The following is a 17173-nucleotide window of genomic DNA, read 5'->3' as shown; positions in this document are numbered from 1 at the left end:
TGTATTTTACTGGGTGACTTACTTTTGTAATTTTCTATTAAGGTATCTTTCCTTTTACTCAAGTATTACAATGGAGTACTTTTCCCACCACTGATATTAATCAATACAAGTGATAATCACTGTAGGCCTCTACACTATGTATTTTTCAGAAACACCACTACAATTCTCGTGGACTTCCAGGAAAAACAGCAAAGCACCTTTCTAGTAGACTTGTTCAGTTGCATTGCAGTTTTATGAATCACAGTACCGACCTGTTTGGGTACCAAGCTGGAGCATGAGGCCATACAAATCCACCTCAACACATCTTTTACAAGCCTCATAAATATGGTGAGGCCATACTAGGTTGAGAATAAGGCTTCCTGCAAAACAAAAGTGAGACTGTATAGAAATGAATAGAGTAATGGATCTGTATGCCAGGGAGAATATTATGTGGAGGGAATAGGCCTACAGTCTGAGTATTATTAACACATTTTAAAAGGGTGTTTAACCTGCCCTACCATCTGCTTCATACACACAAGCTCTTGTGCTCGAAACAAATCAAAACTGCTTCTGGTAATAATTTATTGTTTATTCAAATGATTAATTCGAGCAATGAAGAAAACCCTTGTTTTTCATACTTAAATAACTCCATAAATTTTCAAACATTCAAAATGAAAAATGTACAGCAATTGATGAAGATTATGGTTCCAACTTCACATTTTTTCCCCAGGCCAAAAAAGTTCAAGTGAGACCGTGGCCATTTCTTCATCTGCGGAATGAACTTCAAGGTCCATGGAACTCCACACAAGGTTCCACTGTAGGTTCCACCGTGGTAGCTAGGAAGCATTCTCTGGGTTCCTCACAATACTAGCACTGCTAATGTATGGATTGGAAGGAGGGCAGCATCTCCAGATGAGCCTAAAAGTCTTGTTTTAAGTCAAGCAGGTGAAGTAGTTATCTAGAGTGAAGAAGATTGTGATTTGCTTGTTACAGCAGAATGCTTGGCGCTTCAATACTCAAGAGGCACCACCACAAAGCCTTCTGCTTTTACAGTCAGTGTTCATTCCCAGAGTGGGTTCTTATTTCCAAAAAACACAAAAAGGACAAGCAAAGAGACGAGAAAGAGGTTGGTCTATTCTTCAGTTGGTTCATTGAGATGCAGCAAGGCAGTTCCCAGGGAGGAGGGGGTGGTGAGGAGGATGGAAAGATGGCTACTGGGGGAGGGATGGGGACAACTTACAACTTCAACAGTAAGGCTAATCACTTTTTATATTTTTCCTCCTTTTAATCTCCATGGTTTTTCCTTAAAAAAAAAAACATTTACATACATATATATATATATATATATCTCTTTTAAAAGCGTCCTGTGGGAGCCTGCGGCGTCAGGCGGGCTCAGCCCCCCCTGAACAGGTCATTTAGTCTGTCCAGCTCCTTGCAGTTATCCATGGTCATCAGCTCAGCCTTCTTACGCAGGCGGTCGTCCCTGTAGACCTTAGCAGCGTACAGCAAGTCCGTTTCTGAGAAAGAAGGGGGAGATGAACAGAAGAGTCAGTCACTATCAACCATGTCACACTAAGCTACTTCGAGGGAATGCTTTCGTCACAAAATAGAAAGAAATGAATGCGTGTTTGTAGGGGTACTTGTATTGCTTCACATGGGGCTAATTTGATTGAAGTCCTCACTGTAATTATACCCTGCAGGAGCTGCATGCTACGCCACTGCTTATAACTATAAGAAATCTGTGTAAAATTATATCCAGCTCAGAGCTCCAGCTATGCATTTGGTTTTCTAACTTGCTAGCTACGTGGCTAGATTACAGCAGAGACATTCAATCTCCTCCTGGATCAAGATCCCTGTTGCCTAAATTGTTGTAATACTTCTGGTAATACCTGGTATGGTACAGAAACGGTATGAACAACTAAGAGAGACATGATGGACACCTACTCGTCTGCCTCTCCTTCCAGCAGTTGTTTCTGACATAAGACACGTAGTCCTCCTCCACGTTCTTCTCGACCTTCTGCAGATTGGAGCCCTTGTACTCTGTCTTGAAGTCTCTGTTGACGTAGTAATCTACATGCAGGTTCTCCGTCTGCCGTTTAACCGTCTGCCCCGTGGACCTGGAGAGGACGGAGGACAGGCATCAGGTTACATATGGCTGTTCTGAAAACAGCTCGATCTACAGCTCTTTTTATGCATCCTATCTTTATACCAGGTGAAGAGAGGAGGCAATGGGAATGATCAAAAGCACACAATAAATGCTTCAGTAGTTTACTGGTAGGTGTGTCCATTACATACACCTACCATGTCACCATTTGACAGTATTTTTCAGCACCGAGCATGTGGAGCAGAGGTACAGAATAATAGGCTTGGGTCGTGTTCAGGTGGGAGAAAACGTTTTGAAACAGAGTGGTACCACCTAAATGCATGATGTATCCAATAGGAACACAGATTTTCATTTTCTGTTGCAAAACAGTGCGCCATACTGAGCACGACCCCAGTGTGTGTGTGTGTGTGTGTACACGTACAGTCTGGAGTAGAGGCTGTAGGGGGGAGTAGACACCATCAGTTGGCTCAAGATGGACACCAGGATCAGTACAACGATGGGTATCAGCTGGATAAACATGGAGAACCCTCCCTGGACAACAGATTACAAAAATCACTAAACATACACTAATTTTGTCCTGCAGCTCAGGTGGTAGAGCATAGCGCTTGCAACGGCAGGATAAGTCGTTTGATTCCCGGGACCACCCATAGGTAAAATATATGCACAAATGAATAAGCTGCTTGGGACAAAAGAGTCAGCTAAATGGCATATATTACTATTTAATATGTTAAGACATGTACTGTCCTGTTAGTGACTTTGCACTTTTCCTGCTTTACTATGGAGCACACCGAAATTAACTAGAGCTCATCCCAGTCAAGGCTGGAACAGCTGTGTCCTTCACTAAAAACAGAGCCTGCAATACACTGCCGAGACTCCCATAGCTCGTAGAGGGGGGTCTGCTAGGGAAGCCTGGCCTGAAGTTATCCCAGACTCACTAGGTATTATATTGACAGTCACAGTATACATCTGGCAGTGTAGATGCCAGACATGCATACCTCTCCCCTCTCCTCTGCTCTCTCCCGTCTTTGGTCCGTCTGCTGGCTGTATCGCGTCCTGCCGTTGGTGAACGTGTGGGCAGCCGCTGTGGAGAGGAGGTACCCTGTTAGTGACTCGGCGAAGACTTGCAATACAACACTCCTTTTATAAACATTCATGTTTGAGCAAGACAATTGTATTTAATTGATGTAATGAATTAAGACTTGTTTATTAAACATTGAGACAAACAAACCACTTGATGAAAGTAACTTCAAAATGTATGCGTGTCTCTTACAAGAGGGGAATCCTCCTCCGAAGAACATGTTGAAGAGGTCCTCGGGAGTGATGTCGGCCTCGAAGCCCCGGTGGAAGTCAAACCCTTGGCTGTGGGCGTGGCCAGGGCTGGTAGGCTCCTCCGCCCCCGTGAGGTCATACTGCTTTCTCTTGTCTGGGTTGCTAAGCACGGCGTAGGCGTTGCCGATCTCTGTTAGAACCACACACTCGTGTCAATAAGTGTGACATTACGCGAGCGAAAAAGGAGATATTGGCTCGGATCCGATGCCCATTTTACACTGATCTGCAAACGGTGAGGGAAGCAGAAGAAGTCATTTTTTAAAGCTACTTTATTAACCAGAGCCGAGTGAGTGAGACCGTTCTAGCAGGCGGGAGAGGGAGGGAGAGACAGCAACCAACCAAGCTGACTGGCGCTATAGTAGACTAACAGCTGCCATAGCTCGGTTATTTATCATCAAACACGAGTACGTAGTGCCTGTCTAGACTGCATCAAACCGGGAGAAGCTAGGCTGAGGCTGCAGTGCATACACTTCCTGATCTTACAGTTACAAACTGTTCAGATAAGTAGCAGCCTGCCTGCCTATTGGTTGTTGTAGCCCATTCTTCTCCTTTAACGCCGTTATTTTAATTCCGTCTTCCACTGATTAGATATCTCCTAACTTTTGCCACACATGGAGTAAGGCTCGATGGGTGTAGCCCATTGCCACTGATGACTAATGATTGGCCAACAACCTACACTCGCCACTCGTGAAAACAAGAGCAGCAGCATAAATTATACAATTTCTCTCCCTCTACTGCAGCAGTCGTGTTCGGATTTGTACCTTCCGGACAAGTCGGTTAAAATTACACATACCCGAGTCCTGTGTCAATCATATCAGATCCAACCCAGACCTGTGACATTATTTAGAATTCTGGTTCCGGACTCTCCCGGGTCCCGAAATCAGTTACAGGTGGATCCGTGAAGACCTGTAGTCTACATTACAGCCAAATAAATGTGATTGGCACCGAACACAGAAACAATGCATGTGAAACTTACTTTTGAAGGCCTCTGTAGCTCCGGGGGCTTGGTTTTTGTCTGGGTGGAACTTGAGTGCTAGTTTCCTGTAGGCTTTCTTCAGCTCCTCCTCATTGGCCTCCTTACTGGTGCCCAGGACTTCATAGTAATCCTTACACCGCTTTATCCTGGAGGGAGAGTTTATTACAATGGTACTAGTAGTCCTTACACCGCTTTATCCTGGAGGGAGAGTTTATTACAATGGTACTAGTAGTCCTTACACTGCTTTATCCTGGAGGGAGAGTTTATTACAATGGTACTAGTAATCCTTACACTGCTTTATCCTGGAGGGAGAGTTTATTACAATGGTACTAGTAGTCCTTACACTGCTTTATCCTGGAGGGAGAGTTTATTACAATGGTACTAGTAGCCCTTACACTGCTTTATCCTGGAGGGAGAGTTTATTACAATGGTACTAGTAGTCCTTACACTGCTTTATCCTGGAGGGAGAGTTTATTACAATGGTACTAGTAGTCCTTACACTGCTTTATCCTGGAGGGAGAGTTTATTACAATGGTACTAGTAATCCTTACACTGCTTTATCCTGGAGGGAGAGTTTATTACAATGGTACTAGTAGTCCTTACACCGCTTTATCCTGGAGGGAGAGTTTATTACAATGGTACTAGTAGTCCTTACACTGCTTTATCCTGGAGGGAGAGTTTATTACAATGGTACTAGTAGTCCTTACACTGCTTTATCCTGGAGGGAGAGTTTATTACAATGGTACTAGTACTAGTAATCCTTACACTGCTTTATCCTGGAGGGAGAGTTTATTACAATGGTACTAGTAGTCCTTACACTGCTTTATCCTGGAGGGAGAGTTTATTACAATGGTACTAGTAGTCCTTACACTGCTTTATCCTGGAGGGAGAGTTTATTACAATGGTACTAGTAGTCCTTACACTGCTTTATCCTGGAGGGAGAGTTTATTACAATGGTACTAGTAATCCTTACACTGCTTTATCCTGGAGGGAGAGTTTATTACAATGGTACTAGTAGTCCTTACACTGCTTTATCCTGGAGGGAGAGTTTATTACAATGGTACTAGTAGTCCTTACACTGCTTTATCCTGGAGGGAGAGTTTATTACAATGGTACTAGTAGTCCTTACACTGCTTTATCCTGGAGGGAGAGTTTATTACAATGGTACTAGTAGTCCTTACACTGCTTTATCCTGGAGGGAGAGTTTATTACAATGGTACTAGTAGTCCTTACACTGCTTTATCCTGGAGGGAGAGTTTATTACAATGGTACTAGTAGTCCTTACACCGCTTTATCCTGGAGGGAGAGTTTATTACAATGGTACTAGTAATCCTTACACTGCTTTATCCTGGAGGGAGAGTTTATTACAATGGTACTAGTAGTCCTTACACTGCTTTATCCTGGAGGGAGAGTTTATTACAATGGTACTGGTAGTCCTTACACTGCTTTATCCTGGAGGGAGAGTTTATTACAATGGTACTGGTAGTCCTTACACTGCTTTATCCTGGAGGGAGAGTTTATTACAATGGTACTAGTAGTCCTTACACCGCTTTATCCTGGAGGGAGAGTTTATTACAATGGTACTAGTAGTCCTTACACTGCTTTATCCTGGAGGGAGAGTTTATTACAATGGTACTAGTAGTCCTTACACTGCTTTATCCTGGAGGGAGAGTTTATTACAATGGTACTAGTAGTCCTTACACTGCTTTATCCTGGAGGGAGAGTTTATTACAATGGTACTAGTAGTCCTTACACCGCTTTATCCTGGAGGGAGAGTTTATTACAATGGTACTAGTAGTCCTTACACCGCTTTATCCTGGAGGGAGAGTTTATTACAATGGTACTAGTAGTCCTTACACCGCTTTATCCTGGAGGGAGAGTTTATTACAATGGTACTAGTAGTCCTTACACTGCTTTATCCTGGAGGGAGAGTTTATTACAATGGTACTAGTAGTCCTTACACTGCTTTATCCTGGAGGGAGAGTTTATTACAATGGTACTAGTAATCCTTACACTGCTTTATCCTGGAGGGAGAGTTTATTACAATGGTACTAGTAGTCCTTACACTGCTTTATCCTGGAGGGAGAGTTTATTACAATGGTACTAGTAGTCCTTACACTGCTTTATCCTGGAGGGAGAGTTTATTACAATGGTACTAGTAATCCTTACACTGCTTTATCCTGGAGGGAGAGTTTATTACAATGGTACTGGTAGTCCTTACACTGCTTTATCCTGGAGGGAGAGTTTATTACAATGGTACTAGTAGTCCTTACACTGCTTTATCCTGGAGGGAGAGTTTATTACAATGGTACTAGTAGTCCTTACACTGCTTTATCCTGGAGGGAGAGTTTATTACAATGGTACTAGTAGTCCTTACACTGCTTTATCCTGGAGGGAGAGTTTATTACAATGGTACTAGTAGTCCTTACACCGCTTTATCCTGGAGGGAGAGTTTATTACAATGGTACTAGTAGTCCTTACACTGCTTTATCCTGGAGGGAGAGTTTATTACAATGGTACTAGTAGTCCTTACACTGCTTTATCCTGGAGGGAGAGTTTATTACAATGGTACTAGTAGTCCTTACACCGCTTTATCCTGGAGGGAGAGTTTATTACAATGGTACTAGTAGTCCTTACACTGCTTTATCCTGGAGGGAGAGTTTATTACAATGGTACTAGTAGTCCTTACACTGCTTTATCCTGGAGGGAGAGTTTATTACAATGGTACTAGTAGTCCTTACACTGCTTTATCCTGGAGGGAGAGTTTATTACAATGGTACTAGTAATCCTTACACTGCTTTATCCTGGAGGGAGAGTTTATTACAATGGTACTAGTAGTCCTTACACTGCTTTATCCTGGAGGGAGAGTTTATTACAATGGTACTAGTAGTCCTTACACTGCTTTATCCTGGAGGGAGAGTTTATTACAATGGTACTAGTAATCCTTACACTGCTTTATCCTGGAGGGAGAGTTTATTACAATGGTACTGGTAGTCCTTACACTGCTTTATCCTGGAGGGAGAGTTTATTACAATGGTACTAGTAGTCCTTACACTGCTTTATCCTGGAGGGAGAGTTTATTACAATGGTACTAGTAGTCCTTACACTGCTTTATCCTGGAGGGAGAGTTTATTACAATGGTACTAGTAGTCCTTACACTGCTTTATCCTGGAGGGAGAGTTTATTACAATGGTACTAGTAGTCCTTACACCGCTTTATCCTGGAGGGAGAGTTTATTACAATGGTACTAGTAGTCCTTACACTGCTTTATCCTGGAGGGAGAGTTTATTACAATGGTACTAGTAGTCCTTACACTGCTTTATCCTGGAGGGAGAGTTTATTACAATGGTACTAGTAGTCCTTACACTGCTTTATCCTGGAGGGAGAGTTTATTACAATGGTACTAGTAGTCCTTACACTGCTTTATCCTGGAGGGAGAGTTTATTACAATGGTACTAGTAGTCCTTACACCGCTTTATCCTGGAGGGAGAGTTTATTACAATGGTACTAGTAGTCCTTACACCGCTTTATCCTGGAGGGAGAGTTTATTACAATGGTACTAGTAGCCCTTACACTGCTTTATCCTGGAGGGAGAGTTTATTACAATGGTACTAGTAGCCCTTACACTGCTTTATCCTGGAGGGAGAGTTTATTACAATGGTACTAGTAGTCCTTACACTGCTTTATCCTGGAGGGAGAGTTTATTACAATGGTACTAGTAGCCCTTACACTGCTTTATCCTTTAAGAAGAGAGATTACAGTGAGTGATTCATCAGGGCAATGTTACACATGACCAGGAAACAGATATAAACCTAGTTTATTACAATGCAGTAGATCTGATTCATCATGAGGGTTGTAGCACAGATCACATTTGGCCCAAAAGCAAGACAAAAAACCTCTAACGGATCTTTTTTGCTTCAAGTACTAGTATTTGGAAAGTATCTAGGTTGTGCCTTTAGATTTAGAGAAAATTAACATCCAAGTGAAGAATTTTCACTTCTGGTCTGTTGGTCTGTTTCGCAAGTGTTCCCAGAAGTCTTGTTGCGCCTCTGGGTTTAGAAAACTGTGCTGCTGGAGTACCATTTGAAACCACAAGAGGGCAAGTCAACATTGGTGGCAGAACAGAGCAGGAGAGTTCAAACGCAATACACAGAGTTGATTGCATGACATGCAGAAGAGAGATTGCCTCCAGTCTCCAAGGAGAACCACCTGAGATACCTGCCAGACTGTTACATTAACATTCAATTAGAATAATCAAATATATGCTGATGTCACTGTGTACTTTTCAATTGAGGTTAAAACAGGCCTACATGCAGCGTAGGGTTTAACAAAAATGACAGGTTAGTCTCTAAACATATAAACACAGCATCTTAGAAAACATACAGTCTTACGCTCTTCACAATGGGACTAAGTGCTTGGTAGGCCTGACCAACATCATGTGAGTGTTGCCATAACGAGGTGTCACAGCTCTCTTTTGTCTCACTCTCTCAGTCCCTCTCCCTTCCCCTCTCTCACTGGCCTTATGGGCACCTTGCCGAGTCCGAGGTTCCCATAGCGATAGCATGGTGTGTAGAACACCGCAGTGTCCTCATTGAGCAGCTGATTAACGGTCCCCACACACCACCAATGGCGCAAAGCCGACCACAACAAGCCACCGAAACAGCTCTGCCATGAAAGACTCGCATACAAATACACAGACAACCCGTCTGCTGTCATTAGCTCAGCAAACACTGCAAATATTCCGCAGGCTTCAACTTCAAACCCAACTCCAAAATGTTGAGCTGAGTAATTGTTTCAACAGCAGCCTTCCCTACATAAGTGTGTTGTTGGCTGGCTCATAGTACAGTAGAGAAGTTTTACACCCCCCTCCGAGTACAACACACTGGAATGGGGGATTATGAGTGATCCTGTAGGTCAACTGCAGGGTTAATTAAGGAAACAAAGATGCTAGAGAAAACTTGGAGCCCAATAGAACCATCTAACTACCATCAGACGACCTCGCTAGGGGAAGGTGGTGGAGGCCTAGGCTACACTCTGCCCATTATTAGCAGCACTTCTGTTCACCAGGGACATCAGTCGCTCAGAGCTCCTAGTCCCAGTCACCTACCCTGGCCTATGGGGACTGCAATGATGCAACAGTGACACAGAAAGGTGTTAAACAAAAACTCTCAAGGGAGATCATTCTAGAACCCCCCCACGGAATCCACCACGGTTGGTATGACTCGGGGTCCAACAACAATCAGTGTCCAAAGACCCATACTAGCTAACTACATACTATTTAGCACGTACCGTTCAGTAAAAAGTGTGCAGTGTGCCACGGCCGCAACACAGTAGCGGCTACTGATTGGCCGAGAGGGTGGGGCTGCATGCAGGTGGATTTTTCCAAATTCAACAGAAATGCATCACATTAACCAGCCTGATAATAGCTCATTTCCAATTTGATTCATTTCTCTAATCAGGAATGGAGTTATAGTCTCTCTATAACCAGCCTCAGTAGGCCTATCACATTCAACCTATACCGCAGTAGACCATATAGCCCAGTGGTGTATAACTCATTCCATTTATAGCCTAGTGTCTGCTGGTTTTTATTTTTTCTGTTGAATTAAGACCTGGACAACCAGGTGAGGAGAGTTCCTTACTAATCACTGACATTAATTAATCAAGTCAAAGGGAGAAGCGAAAACCCTGTCACTCGACCCTCCATGGAATGAGTTTGACATATGATATAGCCATCTCTCATTTAAAAAGGACTGAAGACAGAAACCGATCGTTCGGTTCAATTTCTAAATATTTTAGTGAAATCAAAGTGCTGTAGCATATATAAATTAAATTAAATAGCATAGTACACACACAAGAACTCAACATGTTCAAATCAAGACTATAGAACAGAAAAAATAAAAAAAACAGTCGGGTGTATCGCAAATTCAGAACCGCTGGACAGCAACATAAGCTAAAGCCCTGATCATCGGGAACAAGATCAGAATGACTTCTAAGGCTTGATCCATAAATTCAATAGTTGTAGTTTTGTAGGCTAGGCTACCGATCTATGTTCGAATCAAAAGGCCTGATTAAGATGACAATAACGCAGCCACATCCCGAGTCCCTAGTGCAAACACACTGACAAATCAAAAGATGGTTTATTATTTTGTTTAAAAAGCGCTAACGATGGCCAAGAGAACAAGAAACTGAGAAGACTGAGAATTCCACCCCCCCTCCCCCAAAAAGAAAAAAAACACTTCCGTTTTCAAAGATGAAGCCTACGATGCAATACTCGTGATCATTTTAAGGAGAACAAACACTACTTAGCCTACATTTGAACACCACGCAGAAGCTTTGCTATTTAGCATCTTCCCAATTAAGTAGCTTTGTTAGGCCCTAGTTCTCTTCAAGTAGCCAATCACTTGCTGCCCACCTCTTCCAATGTATAGTGGAAAAGTGTGCATCGAATGCTACTAGATGAGCCGAAATGAGTATAACATCCTGGCATTTAAACCATAGCCCATCTTAACATTTCTCACGACCCCCCCCCAAATCTAACGACAGCCTTAAAATCTGGAAAATCTCATTTTTACATCAACAAATAACCTTCCAATTCATAGCCTTCTCATCTCTTTTCAAAAATGAAAAGAACCCAATACGTACATTTACTCAGTAAAATTGTATTTTTCAAATGATTCTCAGCAACATTTGTATATTGTCCCATACAATAATCTGTACTCTTTTAATTGTTAGTCCCCCGTAGAAAAAATAAAAAGTTTATTTTGGGCGACTACACTGACCCAGACTTTGAATACCACGGCTTTAAACCAGGATGGTCATCTGGACACAATGGATTGTTTGACATCACTTGACTTTATATAATCCACAGCAGGGGTCTCCAACAGGTCTATAGTGGGCTACCTACCAGTGGCTCGCAGCCCACCTACGAGTAACTCGCCAAACAATTCTGGAAGTACATGCAATTTTCACGTGTTCCACCGCAAACTGTCAAACAAATCTCGCAAGTATCAGACACCGTAAACTCCCAGCTACTATCTAATCAACGCAACATTATCCCACCCCTGAATATCCACTTTTGGCACTACTGATTATCCACTATTTTTTTTTTTTTTTAAATAAGACAATATCTGCCCATTAATTTCCAGCAATATTGCCTGTGTGTCTGTGTGGTGCGTGCGTTTATCACTCCGTGTGTAGCCAGCTGATGTCATAACTGTCTTGTGGGTTGCCATAAATACTGTCCCCAAAACCTTCACTTAAATGTTAACGGCAAAGTTCAGAATCTGCTAAGGCTTGATCCATAAATGAATGAGTTTTAGTTTTGTAGGCTACCTATCTACACGTTCAAATCAAAAGTATATCATGAGTAAGTATATCATTTGTATCTATTATTTGTCATTTGCAAACTTTGCCATGAAATGAGCAGTACAGAACCATCGCTAGACCGGCACATCATAGCATGGCATATTCCTCAATCACTAGATGCATAATTAAAGTGCCAGACGCGCAATTACAATGATAATTGTTTTACTTGTCTTGTGATGTGATTTAAGCATTGACATGGACTCAGAACATCCCATTCCGTTGGTTCTCTATGAACAATAGTCATTTTAAAAGTGAAAAATTGAACAGAATTTGGGGAAAATGGTCAATATATTTTGCGGGCGAAATCGCTGATTTTATAAGGCCCCCCTTAGTTGTTTATTAACCATTATAAACTGGGTGGTTTGAGCCCTGAATGCTGATTGACTGAAAGCCGTGGTATATCAGAAAGTATACAAAAACATTCATTTTTACTGTTATAATTACATTGGTAACCAGTTTATAATAGCAATAAGGCACCTCGGGGGTTTGTGGTATATGGCCAATATACCACGGCTAAGGGCTGTGTCCAGGCACTCCACGTTGCGTCGTGCTAAGAACAGCCCTTAGCCATGGTACATTGGCCATATACCACACCTCCTCGGCCCTTATTGCTTAATTATTTTACCAGATATATTGACAGAAAACATGGAAGACAACTTTCTCTTGTACACTAAGGACCTGGGAAGAGTTGCAGGGGAGAGAAGAATGTGCCCATTTGATAGCTCGAAAATAAAAAGCACCTTGCGATGTTGATTCTTTTTAAGTAGCTCTCATGCTAGGAAAGGTTGGAGACTCCTGATCCACAGGCTAGTAAAAGGGTTTGAGAGGACATGGATTTCAGAGCCCAGGCGTAAGGCATGTGGGTCTTACCATGGTAAAAGACTAGGGGATTAGGCTAGTAAGGGTTAGCTACTGTCAGAATGTCAAGCATAAAGCATTGACTAATGGTCCCTCGATTGAGACAGAATGACACCGAGTAAGTGGGTTAGTTATTTTTGGTGCGAAGGATATACTTTAAGTTTCATCTAAAATACCTCTGATTTGTGTTAGAGCATGCTCACGTGACAGATCATTATCAATTTCCTGTTGTGGGAAGAACCACCATCAGGTTATAAAAAAAATGTAACTTATGATCTATTGTACACACATGCAACAGGAAATTCAGGTGAGTAAGGGAATTTACAATCCACCATTTCCTCATCTTAACAGGTACCCAAACGAAAATAAAAACCCACTAAATTCCCATTGATTACAAAAACTCAGGGTCGAGTGATACCCACAACCCCAACCAGGCTGAAAGTGGCCCTCCCTCCCTAATCGCCACATGAGAATGCACCAGAGTGAAGCAACACAACTACACACACAGGCCTGCCTGCTGCACACATGAGAAGTGGGACAGAGGACCGTACCATACGGCCGTCAGGGAGGGCGGAGGACAAGAGAGAGGAACAGAGATTTTACAAACAGATAGCCAATCCCAAACAGATTACAGGAGTGAGCAATCAAGTGGAAAATAAGTCAAAAGCCTCCTGCTCACCTCTGCACTCCCTCCACCTGGTCCTTGGTGAAGCCCTTGGTGCTGGGCTCGCCTCCTCCGGCCTCCTGGTCCTGCCCACCAGCCCGGGCCTTGGTGCTCTCTGAGGAGCTGTCTGTAGTACGCTGTCTGCAGTGCCCGCCATTCCCCGCAGAGCTACCGTTCCTCGTCAAGGTGTCCAACAAGGCTAGGAGGGAAGAGAGAGATGAGAGGGAGAAGAAAGAACAAAGCATGACGTGGCACATTCAGAAAGAGAGAAAGCTAAGCACTTCAAAGAACTCAAAGGGGCAAATTTCACAGAACCAGATTAAGACGGGTCCTCGACTAAAAAGCATTCTCATTTTCAATCGAAAGTGTTTTTTTAGTCAAGGACTAGCCTTAATCTGGTTCCGGGAAACTGGCACTCAATCTTACAGGGAGAAACACTAGGCTCTTGAAAGTTAGACCACCATGCAAGGGAACATCAGCGGTTCACACACAGAAACTAAGGTTACATTGTTCCCAGCATCCAGTTGGCTTCCATAGACGAGCTGTAGTGGAGATCTGGTCATGCTTCCACGAGAGCCGCAGGCGATTATATCCAGCTCTGGTTGCTCAATGAGAATGTGCTAAGCTTTTCCAATGACACAAAGCAGCTCTCTGTGTCAGTCTACCCATGACCACTGCAGCAGCAGCCTAAGCAACAGCCTGAGTATAGTGCCCAGTGCATCGCTGTTCTCTCTGGCAGCACCCAGACTGTGCAATACAGCTCTGCAATTCATGTGAAGGTTTACACAGGTAACTGAACACTATGTTGGATACACACCAGAGTGAGAACACTGACATGTCCGGAAAGATACTCATCTTAATGGCTGAAGTAGTAAATGTATTATTGCATGACACTGAACTGAAGAGGGTGGCTGTTTTTCTTCAATCAAGATGCAATCTTCTTGAATCCTCAGAATCCAACTATTCTTTCTTGATGCGATTTAATCAAATAAATAACTGAAATTTAAAAGGTGAATATGATGATTTGGTTCTCCCTGGCCCACTGCCCTATCAGACCTTACCGTGGCCCCAGCTTAGCCCTGGCTAATGCGCTACCATTGTTCCCTCAGCTCTGGGTCAATCATTCAATTAAGGGATTGAGGTGGACAAGCCTGTTCATCTTGCTAACCTCATCCTGCACGAGCCACATTACCTCCATTTCCAAAAACAGAACTTCTGCTGAGAATGTGAGAGAGCCACTTTTCTATTTCTTTCCATTTTTGATATTGAATAAGGCATTGGTGAGGAAGAGCTTGCAAGTAAGCATTTCACTGTACTGTTTGCACCTGCTGTATCCAATGGACATGACCAAATAAACATTGATTTGAGTGAGGTGAATAGGCTGCTATAGCCATCTCCTTGGTGACCATTATAAATACCACAATTTAACCAAACCTTGAGTATTCACTACAACTAAATGTGCCTAGTGAATGGTCATGTTTAACTGCATGATGTGAGAGTTAAGCCAACATGAGGAATAATTGCGGTCAACTGTGACATAGCCAACTGTTCAGCTAATATAATGTGTTCTATTATATATGGCTGCTGTGGAAATTGCCATTTACCTTCATAACAAGGTAAATATGTCTCCTTCTGCCTGACATACTAGTATTGACCATTTCAGAAGCTTTTTAAAATGTGCAGCCTGCCAGCTACCAATCACAATTGACCATAATGCAAGCAGCCAATTGCAAGCACACGATTCACTCAAACGTAAGTGTCTGTTTACAGACAAAAACACTTTTCAACAGACAAAGCAATGAATTACAAAACATCACGGCAGCTGAGAGCAATAAGCAGATCAATTGATTATGGCCCGAGGTAGCTGCTGGATCACCATCATACATCAATATAACCACAGCCAGGCATGGCTTGTGTCCGGCTGGTTAGCCAAGTCCCTTACTAAGCTAGTATCAGGCCTACATTGATACCAATTTAAAAATTACATTTCTGTCATGAGGACACTGGAGACAACCCCTAGCTGGCTAACTTACTGGTGCATAGGCATCACTTGCTTAGTCAGTTGACCTTGTTATTGCGAAAGAGAAAGACCATACATGTGGGGAGATAACATCCCAGACTGGGAACTTGGCTCCACTGACCACATAATACAAAACTGAACTTGTTGGCAATCCAACATTTAGCTAGCTCATATAGGTTAGCTAAAGTTTGTAAATTATAGTTAGCAATAGCTTTGCCAATTGCCTAGTTAGCATAGCCAGTCCACATTCGTCACTGAGCCAAACCAGAACTATAAAATGAAACAACTTGTCAATTGAGACATTTAAGTGGATGGTGTCAACCTTAAATCAACAAAATGGGCTAAGAAATGGCTAACGTCAACTAGTTAGCGACATAGTATACATACTGTTAGCATGCTAGTTAGCAATTTAAAGAAACGTCACTTCTTCCTTTGCCCTGGGTAGTTTAAAGCGTTAATGACGTTACTTAACCATTTCATAATTTATTCGTTTACGTATTATCCGTGCACTGCAAGTGACAATATTCCAAGGTAAGTTGCCAAATCGTATTTTAAATCGGTGTTTAATGTGTAACGGGCTAGCTAACGTGGCTAATGAACTGAAATATAGTAACGTAGATATTTACCTTTCGCTTTGTAGGTTGGATAGAGCTTCTCTGCTTTGTTTAAGAATTTCACCGCCTTGTCTTTGTCTCCTGCTTCAAGAGATTTAGTGGCTATATTTATACATTTTTCTGCTTCGTCTCTGTTCCCTTCCATCTTTCTTCCTCCCCCCCGGCTCTCAGATGACAGTAGTGATGGGTAGTTCCCGAACAAACGGATCTTTTTGGTGAACGTCGGGAACCGAATCGCATCGGTGAAACAGCCGTTTATTTGGCTCCCTGATTTAAATACAACTACAGGTTTGGTTATTTACATCAAGTTATTATTTAAATTCATTGTATTCATTCAACACATTTAGATATTTTTTTGTAACCCCCCGGCAATCTGATAGCATATCAAATAAATCATGAGATAAAAACAAGTAAAATGAATGTTACATAGTAAATCTACTGAACAATACATCATATAGCCTCAGAAAAAGTGACAAATTGATACTCTCATGAATGTAAAGGCGCGTTGGTTAAGAATTCAGAAATGTCCGCTGCTGCTTTTTTCCATGTGGACACCTTGGCCCTGTGGATCCTGGTGTTGCTACTGCTTTTTTTTTTGCAGATAAATTACAAAATAATTATCTAAATAATTATCTAAAGAGGGTTAATCTTCCCTGCAGAAACAAAGTGGGCGTGTCAATTGGGTCCATGCAAAAATAAATTCTGTGCCATCTAATAATCCAGCCAGATAAACATTTATTTTGAGGTGCATTTCCTGATTTGACATAATGGTTGCCTACCTTTTGGGCTTAAATTGGAAATGTGCTATTTTTTCACTGGTTCTAGTTTTACATTTCTAAAATGTTCAACTTCATATTCATCATCTCCAGCACCACCCTAACAAATATGAAAACAGAGCGTTTATATGTTTTTCAGTCAAAAAGACTGGAAACACATCTTCCTATAAAATTAACCAATTAGACAATTAGGCGGCACCACCTACTCATAATTGGTTAAAATCATGACGCACATCAATGATGTCACTGGAAACGCTTACCTTCCTCTCTTTATCCATTAAACATAGAAACGTGCTGCCATTTTCACATATGTTGAGGTGGTGCTGAAGATGAATCTGAAGTTAAATAATAAAATACAAGAAAGTGAAATTTCCCTTCAAGCATTTTTAACAAAGAGCCGTTTGGGGTCCAAATGAGCCGTTTCTTTTACGTGACGGAGCCAAATGAGTCGGCTCACCGAAAATACTCGAGAAGCGTCACCGCAAAAC

At 42.2% G+C, this 17173-nt stretch overlaps 1 protein-coding gene across 1 annotated transcript; it reads right to left on the bottom strand.

Moving 5' to 3' along the window:
• Positions 1–547: 547 nt before the first annotated feature.
• On the bottom strand, positions 548–16156 carry LOC106610303 (dnaJ homolog subfamily B member 14). Its single transcript, XM_045722852.1, has 8 exons — positions 15922–16156; positions 13291–13474; positions 4389–4534; positions 3354–3542; positions 3079–3164; positions 2505–2614; positions 1924–2096; positions 548–1496 (listed from the first exon to the last, which is right to left on the bottom strand). The coding sequence occupies exons 1-8, from the start codon at positions 16052–16054 to the stop codon at positions 1372–1374; spliced, it is 1146 nt and encodes a 381-aa protein (XP_045578808.1). The 5' UTR covers positions 16055–16156; the 3' UTR covers positions 548–1371.
• Between the last annotated feature and the right edge of the window lie 1017 nt (positions 16157–17173).

The sequence above is a fragment of the Salmo salar genome, chromosome ssa08 (assembly GCF_905237065.1).
Source record: "Salmo salar chromosome ssa08, Ssal_v3.1, whole genome shotgun sequence".
NCBI lineage: Eukaryota > Metazoa > Chordata > Actinopteri > Salmoniformes > Salmonidae > Salmo > Salmo salar.
Note: the sequence above shows the minus strand (reverse complement) of the source record. Positions and strands in the feature narration are given on the sequence as shown.

What these genes read in the sequence shown, in the direction of transcription:
- LOC106610303 (XM_045722852.1), bottom strand. Translation starts at nt 16,054, where the DNA reads ATGGAAGGGAACAGAGACGAAGCAGAAAAATGTATAAATATAGCCACT. An exon ending in TCCAACCTACAAAGCGAAAG is followed by an intron (nt 13,475 to 15,921) that starts GTAAATATCTAC and finishes CTTCCCTCCTAG; the next exon opens with CCTTGTTGGACACCTTGACG. An exon ending in CTGGAAGGAGAGGCAGACGA is followed by an intron (nt 1,497 to 1,923) that starts GTAGGTGTCCAT and finishes CTTCTTTCTCAG; the next exon opens with AAACGGACTTGCTGTACGCT.